The 21,473-nt window shown below is 39.2% G+C and overlaps 2 protein-coding genes across 2 annotated transcripts in view; both read left to right on the top strand.

Moving 5' to 3' along the window:
- The first annotated feature begins 121 nt into the window (after positions 1 to 121).
- Positions 122 to 8,931, top strand: LOC124406865 (putative serine/threonine-protein kinase YPL150W). Its single transcript, XM_046882511.1, has 6 exons — positions 122 to 411; positions 2,843 to 3,865; positions 4,202 to 4,379; positions 4,484 to 4,777; positions 5,469 to 5,711; positions 6,901 to 8,931. Exons 2-6 carry the CDS (start codon positions 2,844 to 2,846, stop codon positions 8,833 to 8,835), a joined length of 3,672 nt encoding a protein of 1,223 aa, XP_046738467.1. The 5' UTR covers positions 122 to 411; position 2,843; the 3' UTR covers positions 8,836 to 8,931.
- A 1,753-nt stretch (positions 8,932 to 10,684) lies between these two features.
- LOC124407646 (protein sickie) overlaps positions 10,685 to 21,473 on the top strand; it is a 168,874-nt gene continuing 158,085 nt past the window's right edge. The window contains exon 1 of the mRNA XM_046883975.1: positions 10,685 to 10,971. The gene's annotated coding sequence lies outside the window, so the exon portion shown is untranslated. The remainder of the gene's footprint in view (positions 10,972 to 21,473) is intronic.

The following is a 21,473-nucleotide window of genomic DNA, read 5'->3' as shown; positions in this document are numbered from 1 at the left end:
TGGTGTGAGGTCTCAGCCCGTGGAGATTGGTCTGCCATTTTTTCCTCTTATCCCCTTCCGGCAGCCGCTGTGTTTTCGTTTACGCGTGGCTTACGCCTATGTGTTATGTCGGTATGTATCTACACGCTTACTCTACAAGAATTATCGGATCGCAGTCTGCCTTCGGAGAAAGATCGTGGTGCGTGAATTGGGGATTTGTGCGGGGAAGAAATCAATCTGTCGAAGGGAAATAAAAGATCGCGTGGGTGCTGTAACGTAATATAGGAGTGTTTATTCTCTAGTTGAGTAACAAATCCGTTGAAGCGTGAAGTTTTGTTTCCTTGAAAATATGTCAGGCCAGTAGTGAATCATTTCTGCCGTTCCAGTCAGCGTATTTTATCAATCCAGCCATCGTCAGTTGCAGAGAGACAGGTGAACCACCGTACTTTAATCATTTCATTATTCCTCCTCCGTTATGACTAATGAAACGACTCTTAATACGATAGCGAGCCGAGTAACAACCCAGGGTTTTACATCCGCGTTGAGTGTACTACGTTAAAGGATTAGACCGGATCTGTAGGTTAGAAAACCCTCCGTCGTACGATCTGTCAGAGTTGCCTCGTTATCTTTATACGTCAATACCAATCGGCCGGTATATACAGTTAATTTTTCTATCACGTGTAAAATTGTGACCGGTAAACCTGCGCGGATTCTACGATATTTTCATGAATACATTTGCGATGAGATTGCCCGATTCTTCGATTAGTAATTTATACTGCCGGGATTCGTAACTGTGAAAATTAGCGTATAAATTAACGCACGTACAGGGTGTTGCAACTCGGACTGTTAGGGATTAACGCAATTGTTATACCAAGTTTAAACATACATTTTGAAACAGTTTAATTGCTGTTACCGTGGGTCATTGTACCACCCTCTCTTAACGCGCCAGCCCCTCCCCTCCTCCTACGAGTTGTACCCTGTGCATACCTATAGGTATGATATTTATACACACAGAGCATGCACGGTATACCTATATCTACGTATGGTTTAGATCTTATCGTTATATCTCCCTCTCTTTTCTATGGTGTTGTCGCGTTTTGGCTGATATTAGTCATGCGTTTTGCATGTTTTGCATACTGATTTGCAATTACAGTGTACCCTTTGTACACTGATTACCTATTATGCAGTTATACATCATTGCAGTACTTACCAGAGCGTACGATATGTATGCTCAGAGGCAAAGAATTTTAAAGCTATGGGATTAACTCTGGAATTTTAGGGTGGTAACAGATATAGTTTAAACGCTTACCTGTGATTCCATGGCGTTACCACTTTTCCTCAATTATTTACTTTCCTAACACACTTTATATTGATGGCTAAAAATAATCCAGTGTTGTAATCGTAGTTGCCTAAAGTTCATTCCCCTTTTGCTTTTCAACTCTTGCTTACCTGTTCACTGATGTAACACAATACTTTAAACTCTTATTTCCCCGTTATTCAGTCACGCTTTTATACAATCACTCCTTTCTTTGTGTGTACATGCAGTTTTGCTCTTCATTCATGCATATTTTTATTCGTGAAAATATAGACAACATATCAAGGTAAGGAAAATCTTGGAAATTAAACCATCAGTTGCTTGTTATCCAAGTAAAGTTTCCAATTCACATTGCAAAGTAACTGTATATTAGACATCATCTTGATGTGTATCGTTCTGCTTTATTTGGATACAAATTATTGCAGCAAAACTGCTTGGTATTGTGTTATTAACAAAAATACTTGTCACATTGGACGACAGAATCGAAGCTACTTATTGTTTAACCAAATCAATATTGTATTTATTCTCTAGCTTTTCAGTTGTTGTTTAATAAACATTTGTATCAGCTTAAAAATAAGACAAAAATTGAAGTTATCGGCAGAAACCATAATTTTGTATATTCAAAAATACTTTTCCTGAACAAAAATACCTTGATCGAATGTATTTTGTGAAGTGAAACTTTCTAATAACCGTGTAATGATAAGTTGCCGAATATGGTGCTGCCTTAGTTAATCACATAGCTAGGACAGTAGATGAAATTATAGTTTTCAAAGCGTCAATTACGTATTTATTGTAAATGGCAGTTGGAATTTTTAAATTCTGACACTAAATTTATAAAAAATTTATTCTTGATACTTTCAACACGACAAAAATGTGCAATGATGTGCCCTGTATCTTAAAATTATTTAAAATAAGAAACAAGCAATGGAATTATTTCAAATGCATTACTGTTTCAAACTATTGAGTCAGGTCTTGTTACTAAATTCAATTACGTTACAAACAAGAAAAATATTCATGGGAAATATTCAAGTACCATGTACAGTTAACTCGTCATTTTATCATCATGTGATTTTCTGTTCAGCATGTAAAATTGAATAATTAACAAGCTAAAATGGTAGAAGTGCTTGTAAGCCATTATAACGAGCCCAGAACAGTGGTACGATTTTCGTCAAACATTAGGGAGAAGTAACTATCAACATTTATAAACAAGCTTGATTTGTTGAAACAAATGTAATCCATACCAATCTATTGTTTATTATGTTTTGTCCGAACCAGCTGTTGCATAGAGTTTAGTAAACTGTATATCACTCCTGATGATATAACTGTATGTGTGGTAGTCAGAAATGGTGGATTGGGGGAATTTTTAAATTTGTGAACAATATCATAGTCCTACTGTTATATTTGCAATCACATTTAGATTTTCCTTAATACATGAACACAAGATTTTTGTTCTATTGTTTTTTGTAACTGGTAAAATGTCTTGAAGTTAGAATATATTATAAATGAATATGTTACGTGATAGTTAAAAGTTGATTGTTTGAAACGCAGGATGATGGAGGAACCGTTGAGTCGGGGCGCCTCGCCTTCGGGAGGCAGCAGTCTCTCTGGAGGAGGTGAAGTAGGCGCTATGACAAATGTGACACTGGAAGAACGCTTGCTTGATGTAACATCACGGCACTCGTTGAACTTGCTCCGAACACCACCAGCAAAGAAGGCGAAACGCGTCCGTTTTTTTCGTAACGGAGACAAATTCTATACCGGTGTAGTAATGGCAGTGACCCCTGAAAGATACAGAAGCTTCGATAGCTTGGCAACAGATTTGACAAGAGCATTAATTTCAAATGTAACATTGCCCAATGGAGTTAGAGCCATTTACACAATGGATGGAAGGAAAGTGGTAAGTGTCGGCGATCTGGAGGATGGAAAATGTTACGTTTGCTCTGGACAAGGTGAGACTTTCAAAAAAGTTGAATATTCTGCATCAAAAGTTCGGCGGGGCAGCTCGCTATCTGGACTTCCGCAGTCACCGGCTGGAACCGGTCGGCCGACTACTTCTGTTCCTATCTATGTTCAGGCCAAAATTGTGACGCTGATTAGGCATGGAACGAAACCTCGCAGGGTGTTACGGCTCTTGTTGAACAAACGAAATGCTCCGAGTCTTGAGCATGCTTTAGAAGCCATCACAGAAGCAGTTAAGTTAGATTCTGGTGCTGTGAGAAAAGTTTATACTTTGAGTGGTGTTCAGGTCACAACGTTGGAACAGTTTTTTCAAAATGACGAAATTTTCTTGGCTTATGGTACGGACAAATCAGCTCAGGAAGATTTCGAATTAGACTTTGAGGAATCCAAAGCCGTTCAAAGCTTCAGGAAAGGCCCTTGTCTGGCTAAGAGATATGGGGGTCCCATGCCTCCGATGCCGAAAAAATCAGGAAAGAAAGCTCTCAGCATACCACAAGTCAGAACACCAAGTCCTGTTTTCGTACAACTACCACTACCGCTCAGGATGCATTTTGTAGCTGGACATGTTATCGGAGATGGAAATTTTGCCGTTGTACGGCACTGTATCCAGAGGTGAGATTCGTAATGATATTGGACTTTGTTCGTGCTTTTACTTATCATTCCACTCGTACAATAATTATAAAGTTTTTTTTTTACATACACATATTAGAGGAGCTTCAAAATTTTTATTACTTATTTACATTTATTGTAAAGATATAGTATTGTAAGATAAAAGATGAAGATAACGTATTGTAAGATTTATTCAATTACAGATTTTTCACTTCATGATAATTCATTTTTAATTGTGGTACTCATCGTCAGTGCCATTCTAAAACTGATTGCTGTAATGTAATTTGGTGTCTTCTGTTTGTCTATTTCACTTTCATTTTGAAAGTCTGTTGTTTGCAGGAGAACTGGAGGAGAGTACGCGTTGAAAATTATCGATAAATATAAATGCCAAGGTCAAGGAACAATGCTGGACAGCGAAATTGCAATAATGAAACAAGTTTGTCACCCAAATATAATTAGTTTGATTGCCGAACAAGAAACAACTGACCAATTGTTCTTAGTCATGGAATTAGTCAAGGTAAAGACAACCTGGTTTCACTACTATTGTTCTCCTTCCTCCATTCTTAGAACTACGTTCCTTTAGGTGAATTGCTTTCTAAACTAAACCTTATTTTTTATCAGGGTGGTGATCTATTTGATGCAATTGCTGCTGCCACGAAATTTTCCGAAGCAGAGGCTAGCGTGATGATCACTCATTTAATATCAGCCTTAGCGTACTTACACGCGCACCACATAGTACATCGTGACGTCAAACCAGAGAATCTCCTAGTCGAGATGGAAGGAAGTCGTGTAACATGTTTGAAGTTGGGAGACTTCGGTCTTGCACAACTCGTCAGGGAACCTTTGTACACGGTTTGCGGAACCCCTACCTATGTTGCTCCTGAAATACTTGCTGAAGTTGGCTACGGATTAAAGGTAAATTAGTCGGTTTTTTTTCTGTTCCTCGAAATTTGAATATCTAATGAATTTTATGCATCTATTTGGATAAATCATTTGGCACCTTCAATTGGTTTAAGTTTTGAGAATAAACTGAGCATTGAACAGATTATGGAATGCCGATGGTCTGTGTGAGCTACTTAGGAACATATAGACAGATATGGATAGACAACTTTCCTCCTACAGTTACACCTACTAATTTTGTCACAAGTCAGCTGCGTTTCCATTTATGTGTCAGTTAAACTGTAAACTTCTTATATCTGATGTATTCGTATATATATTCTTGGGCATGTGTACTTGAAATTCACATGGATAACACTATCTCGTTTATACTCGAGGGTGGAAAATATTTGTAAATGGAAAAAGTTGTCGAAAAAAAGTGGAAAATGCTGTCAATTTAAATTTTCAAGACAGGCAAAGTTTCTTTGAATTATTAATTTTTTAATTACTTTAAAAGGTACTTGGTGATTTTACATGGATGAGATTTACAATTAGCTTCAGTCATTCACACTTACCTGACCATTCACCCTGTACGACTTATTCTTTTCTGACTATAAATATTCTTAATCATACATTAATCTGCCTACGCTTTATATGAGAAATATTCATAAGTATAAATGAAGTTGATTTTCGATGCAAAAGTTGAATGCTTGCTTTTTTTTATTCACAGATTGATGTGTGGGCTGCCGGTGTAATTATGTATATTCTGTTGTGTGGCTTTCCGCCATTTGTGTCTCCCGAAAATGAGCAAGAGGAGTTGTTTGAGCGTATTTTGAGTGGTCATTACGAGTACACAGCACCGTACTGGGACTCTGTATCTGAATCAGCCAAACAGCTGATATCGAATATGCTCCAGGTGCAACCGGAGCTGAGATTTAGTGCCGAAGACGTTCTGGACCATCCATGGCTTTCGGTAATTTTTTTCTCGTATATTTTTTATAATTAGATTCACTGGGTCACACTAGTTTATCTTTGCATGCCTGAAAACTCATACCTGTAGGTTATTTTTTTGCAGCCCTAAACGCCCATTTCGGTTACAGTAAAAACGAAAATTCTATGAATGGTTAATTCCAGTGATAAGTTCTGTTCTGTCTATACGCAGCTACATTTATCCCTAATCGAATACATAATACTTCAGCATTTTGTTGGTTAGTAGCTTGATTCAATAGCTTTATTTCGAGTACAGCTTTGACTCTCATTATAGTCTCTTACTGGCGTATACGCTAGGCTCTGTTGTAACGAACTTTGAACTGGATACCATTTTATTACCTAGCACTTATTGGCACGTTTCTTAGCTTTGCATTATAAGACGGTCGCACTACTTGATTTCAGATTATAAAGTATTTCAAGTTTATCCATTGCAAAATGTAAATAAGGTGACATATAATCTTGGTGTGTAAACTAAATGTGAGATGTTCTCCAAGGGTGTAGGTGTAACAAGATTTAACCGTAGAAAGTACTGAAAAATTGGGATAAATTGAGTACGCGATTGCAATTTATGAGACAAAATTATTAATTGCATATTTTCAGGTTTCAATTCATATTGTTGAGGGGGGAATTTGATGCTACAATACTTCGCATTTGTAAATTTTCTTTCGTCATATTAAGATTGTGGTGATCACTAGCTGAGCACCTTACAAGTCACAAAACTTTGTACATCAATAGTTATATCAGGGATAGTCTCCAAGACTAGTCTGTCTGCAACAGATTCTTCATTAGTGAAATATCGTATTCTATATATTTTAAATTTCGATAATGGAGCCTGATGCGGTTTATCTTGTAAACCGAACAGAAATTAGGGTTTTCCGAATCTTTTTTTTATTTAGCATAAGAAAAAGGTGTTATTTTGGTAGTTGCACTTTACGTATAATTTATTACAGCTTATAACATGTATTTTGTTTGCCAGTATACCTTTTCTTCAGACAGTGTAGACAGCTCAGCTTCGTAAAATTGCTTACGTAAGAAGCCGTTGATTTGATCCTTGGTTGTGATTCGCTTCTGTCATACAAGTCACGCAGTGCAAGTTCCTCGCAGCAGCTTTTGTAGTGGTTTGTTGTATCTGTAGCGGTATTTTCTTTTGTTTGGTCTCTGTACACTAACAGAGCTTTTTAGGAGGCGAGCAGACCACTTCAGCAGCTGCAGAACCGGCGGAGCAATACTGGCATAAGCAGCGTAAGCCGATAAGACAAGCCACGTATGACTTCAGCTATGACTATGGAACGAGAAGACAAGAATCTAGCAATAACACAGGAACCGATGGTCAATACGCCTACATGGCGCCCACTTCGTCTCTGTCAGACTCTGTGTTTACTCAGGGACGCTGGTCTGAGTTTCCAAAATCTCAAAAAACATATTGTAATGTTTCTCTGTCCGCATCGGACACGCACATCAATGAAATTGATTTTCTGAATGGATATTGTAATGCTAATGAACCACAGTCTCTTGATACCGCCTGCTTGGAAGACATTAGAGCAATGACAAAATCCATGCATGACTTAATGAATAACATAGGTCAGATGAGTGATGCCGATATCAAAGAAAGACCAAATTCAGCTTTAAATTCTGTACCGTCGGTGAACGGCGCCTTAATCCATCCTAGTTTCAACAATAAAAATGGAAAATTGACTACTAAAGAGAGAAATTATGGTAGCTCTATGTCAGAAATTGCAACACGCAATGAAAGTCCTACATTAAAATCAAACCGTCGTTCGTCTTCCGTTAGGAATGGACATTCGTTGTCTGACGTCCGCGGGAGAATTAGTGCCGGATCGAAATCTTCTAATCAGCGGCAGAAGTATGGCAGTGGAGGTAGTATTGAAGAGAATAAAAAAGTACGTTCACGGAAAAGTACTCACGCCAAGTCTGTCGAAAAACTTCAATCATTGAAATCGACACATCGTGATCCTTCAGACTGCTCGGGAATTTCAGATCATGGTATTCAAATTGGTAAACGTTATTCTGAAAAAGAAACCCATTCTAAAATCAATTCGCATAAAGCGCAACAAACTTCAAACAATAATGCATCAAAATTCACAAAGTTTGCTAAGACTAGGTATGTAGATACCGTAGATTTAAGTACCGGGTCCAATTATGATGGAAGATCAAGCTCCGATAATGATATTGAAACTTCAGATAGCTTTGTCAATATACAATTTGCAAAGTCAGCTCATTGTCAGAGCTCTGACTCTTCTCACAGTATCGAGTCCACGGATAGCTTTGAAAATGTTCAGTTCATCAAGTTCACTAAGAGTGATAAGATCTATGAAGCGAAATCGTCAGATCAGACTGGCGAAAGAGAAAGGAACCCTATTTCTAGCACAGATGATAAAAAAAATGTTTTAAATTCAAGTCGTATCCAATCTCCATTGGAACACAGTATTTCCAAATCAGCCAAAAAAATACAGAATACTAACCAGTCACAAAAAGTTAGTAAAAGTCAGGAAAGCGCATCGAAAATTACTGGAAAATCTGTAGTCAAGCGAAGGGAAAAGAAACCATCCCATATCAGTAACTCTACAGATGAACTCAGTTCAACGAGGAATGAAGTTCATAGAAATAAAAGATATAGTTGTCATACTCCACACGTGGGTAGAAGGATGTTAGGTGGGAAGGATGTTGATGAAAAACTTAACCAAACGTTGAGCACTGAGTACGTGACGAAAAATAAGAAGTCTAGTTCCACTGATGAGCTGAACGATACGAAGCAAAAACAATCGAATAAATCGAAAAGGTATAGCTTATATTACACGCCACAGCCCTCGCGAAAAAATTACAGTAGTGATGGTAAAGATGCAAAGAATTCAAAAAAACTCATAAACGAAAGTATCTCACAGTTGGGTAGCCAACAAACAGATTTTGGAAAAAATATGACTGAGACAATTACCTCGAGCACAAGAAAGGATGTAAAGAATAGAAAGTCGGTTTTGCAAACGACAACAGCAGCCAGCAGAAATAGGTCCAACAAACAAAGTATTCATATAAAACCGGACATCGGTAACATTAAACCAACACAGACGAAATTAGTTAAAAAGTCATAATAATTAATATACCGACAGTTAATTAAGAACGATCTCGATTAGGGGTGACCTAATAGGCACAAAATATCTGAAATTACGTATGTGACTGAAGAAAAGGAAAAAAATGTTTTAGAGTCGAACTGACTAGGAATCATAGGAATGTGGTAGAATGAATATTTTTTAATGACGTATGCGTATAAATGCTTATAAGGCCAATTTGGATTAAGGTCACGACATGGAAGTATTGTTTGTGTTAAAATAACTTATTTATTTAGATATCTTAATTTCAAAACTGACGGAAAATATATAGGAACCAAAACATGCCAAATGCATTTAAATAGATTTATTTTATATTCTTCCCTCATAAAACTATAATACAGCATAATACTCCAACGTGAATTGATGGTTAATCGTTAAAGAGTATAGGCGTCTAGGGAATTAGGTGAATAGCAATGTAATATACAAGAGTCCCAAGACTTGAGGCTTTACCTCCGCTGGGTTACAGAGATAAGTGATAGGGCACTAATTCACGATTAACTGGTTACTGTATGCATACAACGAGTAGCTGTCTCTTTTGCTCAAGAAAAACTCCGCCTAACGTAATTGCTAGATGGGATATTTTTATACAAAATTATTACAACAATGATGACTCTGAGCAATAAATGAAACGGTAATCACGGTATTGAAATGAAAACGCCTTAAGAACAAAATCATTCAGTGACGTCCTCGCTTTAGATCTGATCAAGGCTGTTGTAATTATTTATAATTGTAATTATACACATTATCACGAATATTGATTTCTCTGTTACCCAGAATTAGCTGGATATCCCGCATAGTACTTTTCTAACGCAAATTAATTTTTCTATTTAGCTATGTACATAGAGATAGTATCATGTAATTGAAAGAATACCACAGAGATCTGTGTTTATTATTTACATAACGATAGCTAATTTTTAGACGTGTATGATAGCTTGTGGTAGCCGTGATGTAATTGTAGTCAATTCGTGAATTGTACTTATAATTAATCAATGTTACTCCCGTGTAATTTTTCCTCATACTCGCCCGCGGAGAGCGCCAGAAGTATACTGTATTATTAATTTATAAATGATAATTTTTACGAGGAAGTGAATAATAAATTCTTGCTATTGTTAACGTACGCCAAATATTGCGGAGTGATTATACGGATACCAAATTTCGTTAATAAACGGTATAATTTTTTATATTAAAAACATAGTATACACATTATAACTATATAATTATCAAGCAAATTAGATGTTAAAAATTCGCTACGCGTATTACCTAATCCTATGATATAATATATCCAACTAAACTAAAACTAAACGTGTAAATTTATTGTATTAATTTTATTATCAAGAACAAAGTAATTAAAAGACAAGTACAACTATACATTTCGTTTCCGGCACCATCTTTACTCCTAACACTGTTCACTTTTCTACTCCCACATTGATTTCATTCAAGTCAAAGAAACCGGAACATTATTAACTCAATGTTCATCTCCGTCAAGATTTTCAACACAAAACAGATGTGTATTAAAGTGGGTAGCGCAAAATTTGTTGAAAAAAAAATTCGTAAATCCCGCAGTTTGTTATCGGCGGAGCTGATAACAAAAGTGCGCGAACTTGAGTTCGCTTTCGAGTCTGAAGCGCGGAGCGACAACGGCCAACGTCGTGTTTTGAATAAACCGACGTAACGTAGCGTTAAACAGGCCGCAGAGTCAGTACTTGACGAATAAAGAATAAACTGTGTCTAAGCTAAATTCTCAAATGCGATAGGTGGTCAGATTGAACGAAGCCGCTAGGCGGCCGGCATTTGTTTCGACGTTACGCAGCTGTTGACGGATCCGTTGGCACACCGCGGGCGCCGCGATGTCTAACCTTCTCGGTATGTTTCCACTCGGAGCCTTTCGTCAGTTACACGCTTGCAAGCGTGCGGTGAGGGTGCCCGCCCTACAGGCGCCCTTTACCTGCCCGACTTTGGGAAATCAACGCGTGTTGACAATGCGAATAACCTGCATATCAACCAGTGACAGTCGTGCCTAAAATCCATATCAGTAGTTTCGAGTTTTTACTAGTGAGAGTTGTGACATGTTTCTGTTTACCTTGGTGATCGGTGATTGACTGGAGCACCGCTATATAGGTAATTGTTTACTGTCAAGATTATACTAGATATTGTACGACAATTTCAACATCCATGTACACCGACTAACTAGAGCAGCCAATCAGATCAAACGACTGTATTGTGGAAGGTTATCATGTGATAGTTGCTCACAGTTTACTCTTAAACCTCGCACAATCAACTCGGAACGAATATATTCAGTTTGACTTAAACTAGGCGAGATATTCGAAACCGCGGAAGGGTGATCCTCGTGTGCTTCGTGGTTCGAAATAGCGGTGAAATATTATTTACACTACGTACTCGGCGCACCGTGCACCGCTTTTAGAGCCTAAATATATTATCTACTATAGCGTACTTTGTCAACATTGACAAACGGTAAGTGAGTTTGGGGGGGGGGGGGGGGGGGTAATTTTTTTTTATCTGCTTCGATATGTCTACCTTTTCTACAACTTTTCATCAGACGAAAGACTGAGAGTAGAATAATATTTACTTGTTCATGATATTATACTAGTTGTTTAAAAATTACGGATCATGAGTCATACGTTTCCAAATTTTCAATTCATTTGGCATATATTTATCGAATGATGCATAACGTCTGCGGATCATCAATTGCGAAGATTAATAGAAATTCTGTTCAACAATTATTGTTATATGTTAGGTGGAACAAATGACGAACATTAGTAAATAAAATGCCGTAATAAGCTAGTGGAAAGAAAAATTCTTGAACGTACCAGACGCCTGCACAGATAACGAAATTTTTGTTAATGGTCTTGAAAAATTATTACCTCTCTGATAATATATCACGTAAGTATTCACGTGATTGCTGCAACGATAGGGAATATTCAAAGAAAGGTCATTTCTCAAATGACTTGATGTAACGAAAGAGTTTCGGTTGAAATTTATGTTCATTTTTGAATAAATTAAATCGATCAATTAGATCTGTATTCGATATACAGATTAAAATCCTTGAGTACAATTTCTATTTATACATTGATATTGCATATGCTCAGTGTGTGTATAAATTTAGTAGGTACTTATTTGAATTTCAAATATTTTCGCGAGATACCGTCCACATTTGATGCAGATTTGCGAAGACTTAGTGCAAGATTATTCTTCGTTTTCTGTACCGACAATTCATTAGCAAGCGTGATAAATTTGTCTGTGATTTCTACCTACCTTTCTTACTTCAAATTCGGCTTATCGTATCGTTGGAAACTTTTAATTAACGAACCTAGTTTGCCGCTCCCGGCAGTAGGGCTTACTTTTTGTGGACATCGGGTATGTCCATGCGTATACAATATTCATACCTACGCGAGGCTTCACTTGTACCTATTCCTTGTATCGCTGAACACCGCGTGATCTACAGATTAGAAAAATCAGATAACCGTCGTTTCCATCTTTCATCTGGACGTGCGTTATCCGTCGCCCCAGCATCACGTGACACGCTCAATTAATCAACAGGGGAAATTAGAGGGTTATTAATTACCTACGGATACGACAGATCTGTTACCTGCATGCTTGGGCGTTGCCAATATCCGCAGACGTTTTAATTTTTTTCTTTTCTTCAGTAAAATTACGCAATACCGTTTTACCTTTTTCGGTACGACTCGTCGTGCCATATACGTGAGAACCGTCTAACTAATCGCTTATATGATTCATCACAAATTGTATACGCTGCTGGCAATACACTTTATACCTACCTTAGTTATAGCCAATGGCCGATACCACGAAGGAGCGCGTTTTGTTGATGTTTTCTTTTGATTATTTACTCTTACCGATGACCGAGAACAACGCGAATTGCTGGTTCCTGTTTTTATTATTCATTATATATGAACATCTTTCACGCGAATCAGTAGACTGATGAATGAATTCTGTGTTATGTATATTTTGACCATATATAATATGTACATAGTATTTTAGTTCGGGTTGATACGAGAGGGAGAACGAGACTGTATTTATAAGTTGTCACATTACCCTTCACGGCTGCTACGTGAAAAGAGCTGTAGTATCCAATTTGTCAAAACCTTTTTGAAAACGAAACTCATGGGGCTGAAAGTATTATACTTACATGGCGCTTTCTTTACCCTTGGAGACGTTGATGTGATAAATTTTTTTTAGTCATTCGTTTACCGTCATTTGCAGTCGAATGCATGAAGATTTATATATAATAGATGTATGTGCGATAGAAGTAAATTGGGATAATGTTCAGAAAAGAGAAAACTTTATGCCGAGAGAAGATATACATTACACCTCGTACTTTACTCGCCATTGGTAGCAAAATTATATGAAGTGAATTACCCATACAAAGCAAATGAGGCAAGTTACTTTATGACAACGTTTACGTCGTTTCCGTCAACCTCATGAACTATAGAATTAGACAGTATATAACTATCCCCCTACGATATATACATACATATACGTCATGCAGTAATTTATGTGCATTACGTGGGGTGAAATTAACGCGTTGGGGCATTAGAGGTTGGAAAAAAACTCTTGCCGGATTTAGGGATACATATAGGTAGGTAGGTCCGTAGTACGTCGGTATTACACAAGTTGTGAGAAATTTTGGAAACTGTAATTTGTCCTCATTTGCTCGCACGGTTCAAGTTTTTTGGTGAGGCATGCAGTTCACAAAGTGCAATATTTTCACGTTATGGCGGGAAAAATAATGCGAGGTAAGTGGGTAAATCGGCCATTATTAACGTTGGTATGCAAATAAACAGATGTAGCTATGGCTATAGCTTATATAGTGAAGCGAGGGTGGAGAAACGCGTCGAGTCGTTATCGCGCCCGATGCGTAAATCAAAGTCGCTTAGAGTGGAGAATTACTACGTCATTAAGTAGTATATATTTAGCGAAGTGTTTTACGTCGTGGCAAGAGATTCGTTGTCAACGGAAAATGCAAAAACTGCGTGTCATCGTCCGGCAGATTTGCCTGCTCTGGTGATCCAAAGAGATCGTGATCCCCGTTGGCTCTACGGTGATCCTGCCGCAGATGAATGCCATCGCATTTATCACTTCGAGTACGTCTACTATGTATGTACGAGCATCGCACATGCGAGCGAGGCGAGCTAAATGGACGCTAAATGGTCTGACGTGAAAATTATCGCGCCTCATTTGAACGTTATCCTTGAGCAGAAACCGACAATCACCTCAGACTCCGAAGTTGGTAATTAACCGAACGAAGGGCATTCGGGATCGAACCGATCCAGTTAGTTCCATGTTTCGTAAGGTTGAGGTTCTCTCACTTCTATGTTTAGTATTGCGAAGCATGGACGTTGAGACTGTTCATAATTGCCACTTAATTATTATTTATTTAACAAACTTTTGTAATAATCGCCTAAATGTTGACAACAAGAGTGCAGGTGTGTGCGAGTTTTATTCTGAATCCGGAGGAAAAAGACTGCTGTAGATAACAAATTATATAGCCTAATTTGGAATCAGAGGTACCTATTGTATAATCTTACGACGGGAGTGATTAAACACGTTGTAGTAAACACGTAAACACACTTATTTAAATCATTTGTCAGGTCACCGATTAGCGTCAATGTTACTTTTAACGACACACGCCTGCTAACAAACGGCGAACACAGAGCCTCGAAAACGATTTACGTGACACGCAAGTCGTAAAGTGATAAAGACGTCCGGATTGTGATGTAACCGCGGATCGGATGCAGGAAGGCCTTTGTCTTTCTCGGCGTCGATGTGGTGAACGACGAAAGGAAAGGCAAGGCAAGGCAAGGAAGGGAAAGCGAGAATTTCACCCATCGCGTTTGAAATTCCTACGGGACATCCGCACGGAGGAAAACCTGGAGCTGTAAGGACTACGATGTACAACGTCGCCTAGCCGGAGGTGCGTCGACGTCGTCGACTATGTTTGTTGATATACTTACACCCGGCATTTGCACACGTCGCGTCGGTAAATGCCTATAGGTATACTCATACTATACATATAATACGTACGACACAATACGACGAGGGTGCATTGCGGCGAAGGGAAAGGCGATATACTCGTGTTGTAAGGGGTACTAATGGATGGGGCAGGATGCCCACGACGTCGCGTGTCTTGTGGCATAACCATAGACTACAAAGGAAAGATAAAGATAGGGTTAATTTACTTACCCTTCCGTGTTTAATCGATGTTACCGTAAGGACAAGTACATACTTTGGTGTCGTAGGTATCATCTATTGGTTATCAATGCGTTCAGCATCGTTACTCTATTTCTGGAGACTGAAAGATAATTTGGATTCAGAGATTCAAGAGGATCTATATCTATGTCGTGTACGTATACGCATCGTAGGAGAAACTGTAAAATATGAAGTGATTACAAAAGACGTGGTATCTGATGACGAAAAGCTTCAGTAGCTCCGTTGGTAGTTTGTTGTACTCTTTTTTTGTCGACTATCATCGTTCCTCTTGAAGATTAACCGCCAAAAGTAGGTTATCCGAATTTATGAAGCAGCCCGTATCATTATTCTTCTTTAAGAAAAAAAATCCGTCCTACGTCGTAAATCATTTGACGCCGATAACATTTCGGATTTTTTTTTTTTTTTTTTCTTTGAACACGATAGATTTTCACCGTCATTATTTTGTTGGTCAATTGTTGAGATGGTTATAACGAGAAACAGAAGCAATCACAGAAACTGCCAAGATCGTAAAAATCTCAAAACGATATTGAGCGAGATGGGCTTACGTGGTAGTTATTCATGTAAAATAATGTGATGTCAATCGAATCGTTGCAAGTACGTTATTCAGTCATTGCTCGATGTCCGTACTGACGGTTTGGCACAGCGATTACTGCGTCTAGTCACGTAACATTTTTCGTATCGTATACAATTTAGTCATAAAAATTCTCTAAATTCCGCGTATACCTATACGTGTATAAAGTGTAGGGTGGATTTAACTCGACCGTGAGGAATTGTGTGCTTGTCTGACGCTTGGAATTCCCCTGAAATCAAGTCTTGCGTACATTATGATCCTGCAGTTTATAGCAGCAGCAGCAGCAGCGATTCGGGGGAGGAAAAATATTATGGGACATTACAGACCTGTTATCAAAAAATGGTGTGAACGTAATTGACCTTTAGCAAAATTTTTCTCACCCCAGGAGTTATTCGACTTTAAAGACCTCCTCTTCAGCGACTCGAAAGCTGGCACTGAATATTCTAACCGTTTAAACCAGCGCACGCTTATAGATATAACGAAAGTAAAACGAGATCCGCGCAGGGTATGCAGCATAAGAATGCTGAAGCTCAGTGGGGGAGGGGGAGAAAAATTGAATTGGTAAATTCGACGGACACGGTGTTCTCTACAGGAATAACAAATCGAATTTTCTGTCCTCCGGAGAAATCACAAAATCACGGAACACCATGGCGGGGGTGGAAGGAGTATTTTTTCCCGCCACTCTCTCCTCCTCACCCTCCTCCTCCTTCTTCTTCTTCTTTCTCTCCTTCTTCTCTTCTTCCGCTCCTCCAAAATATCGAGGGTTAAGCAAACACTCATGGAAGTGCGCAAGGCTCTCTCTTTTATACCCTGCATACCACACGCCGCTCGGCTTGGGGCTATCCAAGTGCCCACGAAGGGTTGAGGACCTGAGGGACCGTCGCCAGAGGTGCCGGATACGGGATTCTGGATCTTCCAAGCTGGATATGGATGGACTGCTCTCCTGAACTCCTCTGATAGAGATATTAATCTTTCCGTGCCCCCCGGTTAGCTCCGTCTTTCTCAGGATCGGCTGGCTTACGTGCGTCTAGGTGCCTTTGTGAGTTTCACTCTCTGTCACACTCTCTCCCTCTCTCTCTCTTCCGTCTCCCTTACCCTCGCACACGTATGAAAAGTGAAGTACCATATGTCTGTGTCCAACGGATAAACTACGTCGGGTCGGCTGCCCAAGTTTCGACTGTGTACCGGGGAGTTTACAGCTCGTGGGTGCGTGACCTCGCCTTTTTCATTACTTTTTCCCCCCTCTTCCCGTCATTTTTTCATTTTTTTTCTTTCTCCTTTGCCTCTTTTTCGTTGCAAACGATCCTCCATGGATAAATATAAAAATAAGATGATGGAAAATAATAAGATGAAGGAAAAAAGGGATGCACGATGTTCCCGACGTCCGACAAAGGGTTTCATTGAGTACGGACACCGTCGTTACATTTTTACGATTTCCTTTTATCCGCATAGTATAAAGTTCGCGAATTTTGCACCACTCTAGAGCTAATGGGGTCTTCTTATCGGCCCGCATCTATATTATTTCAACACCGAGGTACCATATCAATTCTGTGAAATTAAGGTCACCAATATTTACACTATACATATACAGATTGTTAGATAGAAAATTTTGAATCAAGCAAAGTCTTTGAAGTAAATTTGTCCGATACATGGACAGTTGCGATAATGCCTATACGAATACTACAAGAAAAAATATTGCTCAAATTTAATCTGCAGTCACATAATCCATATAATTTTTCTTGATCATTGTAGTTCAACGTTTACAGATAAACTTGTTTTAAATCATTTCCTCAGAACTCCCTAACGATTGTACAAGAATCAAAGATGTCAGTTTGGTAGTTAGGAGGAGTGCATTTACCGTCAAGTTCATTAAAATTCGCGCGCCTTGATCAAAGTTCCATTCAAGTAAGCCCTGCACCTCTTGACAGTCCCTCCGACTCCACAGGCATGTAAACTTTGTAAATTCAATCAGACCTGGTAAAAGTTTGAGTTCTCATTGCATAGTCATTACGCGACGTTCGTGCTCATGCGTACTGTACGACCTGAGTCATTACACACGTATACTATACGGTAATGAGGACAGGTGGTAAACCACGATCATACGCACCACGGACAAAAGAGAAAGAGAGAGAGAGAGGGAGGAGTGTATCGCTCTCTCCCCCTCTCACACAAAGAGGAAGGGGGTAGTGCACACCGCGTACGGTGTTGCACTCGGTTGTGTTATGGCATTGCGAGGGTGGGGACGATATCGATCCTCTGCAACGGGGAGTAGGTAGACCTTATGGTGCCGCGCCGTCCTCGTCGCCGGAACCCGGGCCGACGTATACCACGTGTGTCTTCCGTTCAAGAATTAAACTTACTTGTTAGTGCAGCAGAAAATATGTTGGAATGTCTCGATTCGAATGATTGTCTGCATCTTTTTCATTAGAAATTACAGTATAACGGTAGAATCGTTTGATGTTCGGGTTCTGAAAAAGGAGGAGGCAGGAGAATTTTTTTTTTTCTCAGATTGTATTTCATGCGTGGGAAAATGTAGAGTCGATTGGACGATCGAGTCTACTTAGAATGTTATTCGTATATCGGTATATATCAGACTTTATTTATTTATTTATTTTTTTTTGTACAATTTTAAAACTTATATCATATCACATTGACGTGTTAACAAGGTGAGAAAAAATGTTGCCGAGACTTGATTTTCAGAGAGTCTAGATTGTGCGTGTATATTATGTAAAAATACACCGTAAGCATTGAATAGCGTGTGCAATGGCACAAACTTTCGGATATGGTGATTAAAGCGATACTTCCGTTAGCTGTTATCCGAGAGTAGATATCATCGGGTCTTTCAATCACTGTCACAGTGTAACCCTCAACGCGGTGTCACCGTTGGCCGAAAGTATCACCATTAGATTGATATAAAAGCCCGTTATCTCGAATAGAAAGTTCCGTTTTTGTGTCGTTTTTTTTCGCTTCACCTCTAATTATTCTATTTGAGAACTAAATCCGATAAAATATAGAGCCCTGACTTATCGATGCTTGGCCATTAATTTATTTATGGAGCAATAATGTACCGAGCCAGCGAATGGGCAAGCCTATAAGTATATTAAACGCAATGGCTGCTGGGCAAGTCTATCTTGCACCCCGTGTCAGGCCTCATTAGACGGCATGGGACCCCATATATATTGCCTCGAGGGGAAACCCCACTTCGAGTACTGAACCGGAAACTAACGACGTGAACCTCTCTCGCGGCCTGCACTTCCGATATATCGGATATGGATCGAAGCGCTAAGCCATTGGATACATCCAGTGGAAACCAATTTGTTGCATCTTATCTCGTAGGCCTCGTAAATATTGCGAGGTATAACTGAAATTTTACGCATGTCAGGCTTTCGTATTCACAATTATTCGGAAACCAAGCGAATGAAAGGAAAACGAAGAAATGCGAGAAAACGAGATGGAATTTCAAACGCAAAAACCGGATTAGTTCTTTTAGACGTATCAATGCCAGGTCAATTTTCATTTCCGCCTTTAAGAAAATTGATACTTTTGAATATGTTATGTGATGTTATTATAATTTTTTAAACATACGTTTCTCATATACATTCAAATAGTATCTGTAAAAGTGAAGCAATTGAGGAACTCCTTCACAAATTGGCAATTGCGAGTTTAAGGATAGTGATAATAAATTCCATCTCACATTATCTTGCACCAAGTCTCTCCTTGTTGCTCATGTACTTGAACCTTGCAGCATTTGACCTTGTCACGTAGTCATTATTCCATAACATTCGAGGTACTTTATCTTTAGTTGCTGCAACAGGCGGGCCTCTCCGTTCTCGACCATTTTTATTGTACACCCGTCATTAATCACCGCCAATTCTTGCATGATTAACACGTTTTAGATTCGATTAAATTTTACCCGCGAGCACGTTTCATTTGTCTGAATTTAGTTGATTGAATTTTTCAGCTCTTCACATAAGCGTCCGTGTTACATTCATAGACGAGAACGTAATTACACGTCTAGCCATTAACCATTATCGTCTATCTTTTATTTTAGGGTTTCTTGTACCAAGATGCAGACTTTCATTCGATTCTTTGGAAAATACGTGAAACACTACACCAATAATAGTACTATTGAATTTCCTTCATGCGGATGGCAAAAAAATCTCGAAAAAATTGCCACAGTAATCCGAAAATTTACGTTAACAATTTTTTTTACGATGATGTACGACTATAACACGCTGTAGGATCTGCAGGATCTGCAGCGTGTAGAACGCTGTTAGAATCTCGAGGATATATATTCGACGGCGAATCCAAGGGAAAAATTTTGCTCCCCCGGTGTTACTCACGGCTTCCTAGCTCCCCGCAGCATCCTGGACAGGCTCTCCCCCGTCAATTGGTACCTGGGTCACGTACCTCTTCGTATTGACAGCCAGCCAGCCAGCCAGCCTGCCTTCCTGGTTTCCTGCAGACTCATGCTGGCGCGTTTCGCCCTCTGTACCCTGCCTGACATCCCTTGGACGCCCTTGGTTGCTGGGAAAATGGTAAAAATGGTGAAAATTCAGGAAACTGTGGTGGGTTAGGAGAATTCGAACAGAGTATTTGCAGAAATTTAATCATTTTGGAAAATGCTGTCTGTACAAGTTTTGCAGTATGTGGAAAATCAGGTTAAATTGTGCTCGGTTAGGTGGAAAATTTGAGGAATCGGAGATATTTCGAGTCTCAAGGTATATGAGATATTCTTGAAACGTATTCGCAGGTGACTTGTGTCACGTTTTAGAACGAATTCTAATGTTGAGTCATATTTATAGTGGCATGCGTCAGCGGGTTTTCGAGTATAAGGGTCGTTTTTTCAATTCCGTATCGCTTTTGTACCTTGGATTTCTCAATTTCGCTACAATTCTGAGGATCGGTATTTTACACGAGTAAAGGGATAAAAATGCGCTCTAGCAATCCTCAAAATACTCCATCCAGTTTTGGCGCACATTTCAAATTTCACAAAATCAAAATTACGATGTTGTATTAATTTATTTCTTATCTTTTACAAAGACGTCCTCAGCTTTTTAATAAAAAATTCGATTCCATGCCGCTTCAACATTTATAGCTTGTGGTTATCAAGGTCTGTGCCAAGTTTCAAGTCAATCATTTTACGCCTCGCTGTTGTACGAATGACACGACATACCGGAATTTACGCGAAAAACTTCCCTCAGGCTTGAAAATCTCTCTCGGTTGATAACACCGTGTGACAACAGATTGGGGAGATGTTGACGGGATCTTTGCACGTGTTAGAATCCGTAAATCGATGAACCGCGATAAACTTCTATAAATCGGCGAGTAATCGTGGCTCGGATTTACTGCCGTGTTCGGTTTACACGACCTTGAGATGACCAGAAGATCACAGCAGCCCCATCGGCTTCGTACTTCGTACGCGTTTCACCCCTCAAGGGTCGTGATGAGGATGACCTTCCCCGGCGAACGACGTAAAGGGCCGTCGCCTGGAGGCTGTAAATTGCAAGTCACCATATCCAGGCATGCAACACCGCCTGTTCGAGGGTCGACAAGCAACCGGAAGTCAACTGCTGCGATGTTATTTACTTATTTGTCTTCCTCGATATGCCCTGTATATATAGTCGAAGGATCTCGTAGAGCAGAGCTCGACGACTTAGCCATTAAGCCGGGTCGTCGGCTCGACTTATAATATATATATAGGTGTCCAAAATCTGGGCGTTACATCCCTCGATAATTTCCTAACATGTCATGTCCTTTACCGATTAATTATTATCCTTAACCAGAGGTTTTTGTTTCTGAT

This window comes from Diprion similis, chromosome 6 (genome assembly GCF_021155765.1).
Source record: "Diprion similis isolate iyDipSimi1 chromosome 6, iyDipSimi1.1, whole genome shotgun sequence".
Taxonomy (NCBI): domain Eukaryota; kingdom Metazoa; phylum Arthropoda; class Insecta; order Hymenoptera; family Diprionidae; genus Diprion; species Diprion similis.
Note: the sequence above shows the minus strand (reverse complement) of the source record. Positions and strands in the feature narration are given on the sequence as shown.

Coding starts and splice junctions, on each gene's coding strand:
- LOC124406865 (XM_046882511.1), top strand. CDS start 2,844: ATGATGGAGGAACCGTTGAGTCGGGGCGCCTCGCCTTCGGGAGGCAGC. Junction 3,866..4,201: donor GTACGGCACTGTATCCAGAG/GTGAGATTCGTA, acceptor TGTTGTTTGCAG/GAGAACTGGAGGAGAGTACG. Junction 5,712..6,900: donor TGGACCATCCATGGCTTTCG/GTAATTTTTTTC, acceptor GTACACTAACAG/AGCTTTTTAGGAGGCGAGCA.